General features: G+C 48.8%; 1 protein-coding gene across 1 annotated transcript; it reads left to right on the forward strand.

Moving 5' to 3' along the window:
* Positions 1-1,053: 1,053 nt before the first annotated feature.
* Positions 1,054-4,050, forward strand: LOC109510984 (early growth response protein 4). Its single transcript, XM_019861705.1, has 2 exons — positions 1,054-1,441; positions 1,664-4,050. Exons 1-2 carry the CDS (start codon positions 1,285-1,287, stop codon positions 2,965-2,967), a joined length of 1,461 nt encoding a protein of 486 aa, XP_019717264.1. The 5' UTR covers positions 1,054-1,284; the 3' UTR covers positions 2,968-4,050.
* The last annotated feature ends 681 nt before the right edge of the window (positions 4,051-4,731 follow it).

Here is a 4,731-nt window from a genome sequence, read left to right on the forward strand (position 1 = left end):
AAATTCAAATGGACATCGCATTGTAGAATACAATTTTCTTATTGCAAAAGCTGCAGCTTTTTTGTTCCTTTTGGTCAGTGTCCAGTTTTTTTTTATTTTTTAATCGATGTGTATTATATTTATTTATTTCTTATTTTACTTAAGTCCAGTGATTAAAAACTGCAGTCCACATGTTGACCTATCATTGCTTCTTGAAACATGACATGTTGAAGTGATAAAGCCACGGATTGGTTCACAATATCGTTGTCATTTGAATTACGCCACACTTGTTAGAATTTCATGAAGTCGTCAGTGTGAACGCTTAAAAGACTGCAAGTCAAAATGTTTACCGAGTTAACAACTCTTATGGAAGTAGATACATAAACAGTGCTTCATCTTAATTCATGGCTCATGAGAATCAGAATCATCTTTATTGACCAAGCGTGTGAACAAACACCACAAGTCTCTGCTATTTTCAGCCACTAACTATTACCGCAACAAGTAACTCAACAAAATAGGATGTTAGGATGTTCATTTGCCTTTATTTTAGCGTAAGCCGAACCTATCAGACCCCCAAAATTTTATGGATAGTAATTTGAGGTATGTGGGTAAAACTATACCGATATTTTTACGGTCTCTGGCGGACTTTCGCCCATCGCGGGTGGGTCTCGCGATGAACGGGGGTTCACTGTCTTCCTCTTTTTAATTTGTTTTTTTGTCACCTCTTATCGGTATTGACGGCGTCATCTCTCCACTTTTTTTCTGGAGGAATTCCTATAGTCACTTATAGTCAGGATGTCGGCCATATGTTCGGGATGATTAACGCAAGGCTTGCTCCCCTCCCGGGCAGCACAGGGTGGCCACTTGTTGCAACGTCAGTCTCCATCCTTGCTGGTTCGGGCGAGGAGGGGAGGGCCGGGATGGGAGGATAGGAAGAGGACGGCCTCGTCACATCCTCTGTCCATATATGGGCATGAAGTTTACACGCAGCGGGGAATCCTCTCACTGGAGCTGATGAATGGGGAGGAGGGCCGTGGAGCCGCCAAAGTGTATATAAGGGGAGCGACGTGAGAGCCACAGCAAGCAAATAACGGCGGAGCAACAGACGAGAAGGAATATATTGCATTTCTTTCCTTTTTTTTTTTTGGTTATTATTATTATTATTATTAAACAAGCACATTTGGGGATCATTTGTCGAACACCATCCAAATACAAAAAACGAGGAGGGGGTCGAAGGAAAACAAGACACCCCGATTTCCCTACGTATATATTTATCCTCGAGGCGGACCTTTGAAGTGCACCATTATGTTGAACAACATGGATTTGAACGCGAAAGATTCTTTTTACCCTCAGTTTGACAACTGCAGCGGCTCTTCTCTGGGCATGGACGCCGGCGCGAGGAAGGACAACCGAGACGCGTTCGGCGACGCGGAGCGCTCGGTGCCCGCGCAGTTCGGCCACGGTGAGTCCCGCCGCTGCACGGGGGACGAAATAGTGCATGCAAGGGAATGTCGAAAGCGAACGATCGAGTGCGGAAAAACGGCGACACTTGCTGCGCGGCGTCGACGCGATGAGCGCGCCGGATGCGCATGCATGTTTATGTAACGTCGCGTTTTCCCCCCCTCTCTCGGAAAGCAAAACAATCGGGGGTTTGACAAAGTTTTCTCCGTTTCTGATTCAACAGAAGGAGCGCCCGCGACCCTCAAAACCGAAGCTTCCAACTCGGAATACGCGTTTAACCCTTGCGAGGGCCCCAAGGACGCCTACACCCCTTCCTCGCTCGCCTACTCCGGCAGCTTCTACGTGGAAGCTTCTCAGGGGGCGCCGTGCACCACCGAGACCCTCCTCAACATGATCACCGAGATCGTGGGCATATCCACGATGCAGCTCTCTGAGTCCCAGCAACAGAACGGCAACAGCCGGGGGGCTTCATACACGCCCCCAGTGGACAGCGCGCATTTTGGAGACGTCAAGAGGCAACAGTTCACCCCGCCAGCGTACCCCTCCTCCTCCTCCTCCTCCTCTTCCGACCACCCGACGGGGTTCACCCAGGACCAGGCCGAGCCGCCCGCGCCCGAGCCGTCCACCTCCCATCTGGGTTTCGCCAAAAGCGAGCCCAAGTCCGAAGCGGCCTCCTTCCCCGTCGTGGTCAAGAATGAGTTCGAAAGCTACGAATGGGGGGCGTTCTGCAAATCCGACTGCTTGGAGAGCGGCTTCCACACGGAGACGTTCCCCTTGTCAAACGACTTCCCGCCTGAGCAGCAAATGGACGTGAAGGAACTTTTGGACACCTTCCCCGCCATGTGCCCCAACCCGGACGTGGAGTTCAAAGTGGAGGGAGGCATCAAGCAGGAGCAGTGTTTCGCCGACACGTGCTCCCAGGGCTACACGTACAACGGCTACCTCCCCCCGCCGATGGGCCTGAAGCCATACCCCGAAGCCCCCCCTGCGTCCAATCAGTGCGACTCCATTTACGCCTCCCCGACTTTACCCAGCACCATAGACTCCATCCTCTACTCATCCTTGCTCCCCGACTCCTTCGCTCAAAGTTACACCACGCGTGCCGCCGCCACTTCCACCTCCAGCGCCACCCCCTCCAAGCCCCCCAGGGCCCGGAAGAGCACGGCCGCGTCGTCCTCGCACGGCCCGCCCAAGGAGAAGCCCTTCACCTGCCCCATGGAGAGCTGCGACCGGCGCTTCTCGCGCTCGGACGAGCTCAACCGCCACATCCGCATCCACACGGGCCACAAGCCCTTCCAGTGTCGCATCTGCCTGCGCAGCTTCAGCCGGAGCGACCACCTGACGACGCACACCCGGACTCACACGGGCGAGAAGCCGTTCTCGTGCGACGTGTGCGGCAAGCGCTTCGCCCGCAGCGACGAGCGCAAGCGGCACGGACGCGTGCACCAGAAGCAGAAGGAGAAAATGGAGCTGAAGCCGCAAGTGACTCCCAACGCGTGGCCCTTCACTCTGCCCGAGGGCATTTGAAGACGAGGCCCCCCCTCCCCAACGCATATTGCACGCACACACGCACAACATTTTAGGATCTTTCCGTCTCGGAAGACGCGACGCCGTGTCAGTTTGGATGAGGAGCGTAATAGGCCGGAGGGGAAGAAAATGGAGGGCGGAGGTCCTGCTGTGCCCGATTTGACCCACGGGTCGCTCAGACGTCAGGTGAACATTGACGTGTCGCCGTCACGCGTGGAAGCAAAGCCTGAGTTTTGGGTGCGTGACTGCTATTCAGCACCTCTTCATCCGGACAGCTCCTCATTCCCATCCCGCCTCTCATCGCCCACGGGTGGATTGCACTTGCAGATTTCTATCGAGATTTTCAACTAAGAATGTTCTATTTTTTCCTCTTTTTTCCAGTTCTTGGACTATGTTGTTCAATGCATGTTTGGAATTATTTTTTTTCCCTTTTGAATACCTGAAATAACGCCCCCTCCTCCAATCATTCCACAATGGGAGGGGGGTTATTCAAATGAATGTAAGCTAATATATGTATGGGGGGGTTTTTTTCCCTGCCACAAAGTGGTCCATTTGGATCAAACTGAGTGTTTGTTTATACTGCTTATCATTTTAGCCGTCAGTGTTTTTTGTCATTGGATTTTGTGTTGTTAAAATTGTGAAAGATATCTAATTAATGGCAAATAAATATATTTGTATTCCTGTACTTCCTTGTATTTTTATAGCCGAGTGTATATTTTACATTTATGACATTTGAGCCTCATTTTCTTGGGGGAGGGGGGTATTCTAAAAATCCGTAATAATGTATTGGTTTTCGAGGGCTATCTTGTTCAGTAACTCAGTATTTGAAATGTCACCGTTTGATATCTGAAACTTTTTTTTTCGCACTTCATCCGACGAGCGTTGTTTGACCCAATGGTTTTACAAACGGGCGCTGGATGTGCACTTGTTGAAAAATGAAAAGTGTGTTGAATCAAGCTAGGACCGACTAGCGCATCTTTTGAGTAATCAGGTAGCACACATTGCTGCAAGGTTCGGGGTCAGCGATGAAGGACTTTTGACGTGATGTATCTTTTTCTTCGAGGATGCTGAAACTTGAAAAAAAAAATTGGTGAAATTGTCACCAACAGGGTATTGCAAAAAAAAATAAAAAATACGAAAAAAAAAAGTAATTTAACTCGCCTTAAGTTATATTAACTGTTTAAATTTGTAAATACACAGTTTCTACAATACATGAACTTGATATTGATGTTGTTATTTTTATGAAGATGATGAACAAAATAAACATTTTCTGCCAGTTACTATTTTTTTTTTCTCGTGCATCATTTGAAATGACCAAAATGTGTCCCTCACTTTCTGCAGCACTGGATCCATGATGGGTTCGCAGGGGGGAGAGGTGGGGTGGTGAGCTAATGTCATATGTTGTCTTGTGTCGCTGTGCAAAAAAAAAAAAAAAATCTGCAAAAATTGTGAAAAAAAATATCGGTTGATTTTTGTCGATTTCAAAATTGGCCGATAAATCGGTTGGGCCCTAATACGCACACCTGTGGCCCCACACTTTGAACCCAAAGTAATCCCCGTCTGAATGCAACGGGCTTCTCACTCAAACACATGAAAGGGAACTTTGGTCGGTGCTGCCATTCCAACTGTCCTCAACGTCAGAGATGACATTTCTCCCCTTTTCAAGAAAATCGACATCGAGAGCACTTTTTTTTTTGTGTGTGTGTGTGATAATTTGATCCCCTCTTGCTATTCTTTGCTTTGCACTTTCAGTCAAACAGAAAG

Source organism: Hippocampus comes, unplaced genomic scaffold (genome assembly GCF_001891065.2).
Source record: "Hippocampus comes isolate QL1 unplaced genomic scaffold, H_comes_QL1_v1.1 scaffold7, whole genome shotgun sequence".
NCBI classification, from domain to species: domain Eukaryota; kingdom Metazoa; phylum Chordata; class Actinopteri; order Syngnathiformes; family Syngnathidae; genus Hippocampus; species Hippocampus comes.

Excerpts from the sequence above, each read along its gene's own strand:
- LOC109510984 (XM_019861705.1), top strand. The coding sequence starts at position 1,285 with ATGTTGAACAACATGGATTTGAACGCGAAAGATTCTTTTTACCCTCAG. Across the intron at positions 1,442-1,663 it reads GCCCGCGCAGTTCGGCCACG|AAGGAGCGCCCGCGACCCTC; the intron begins GTGAGTCCCGCC and ends CTGATTCAACAG.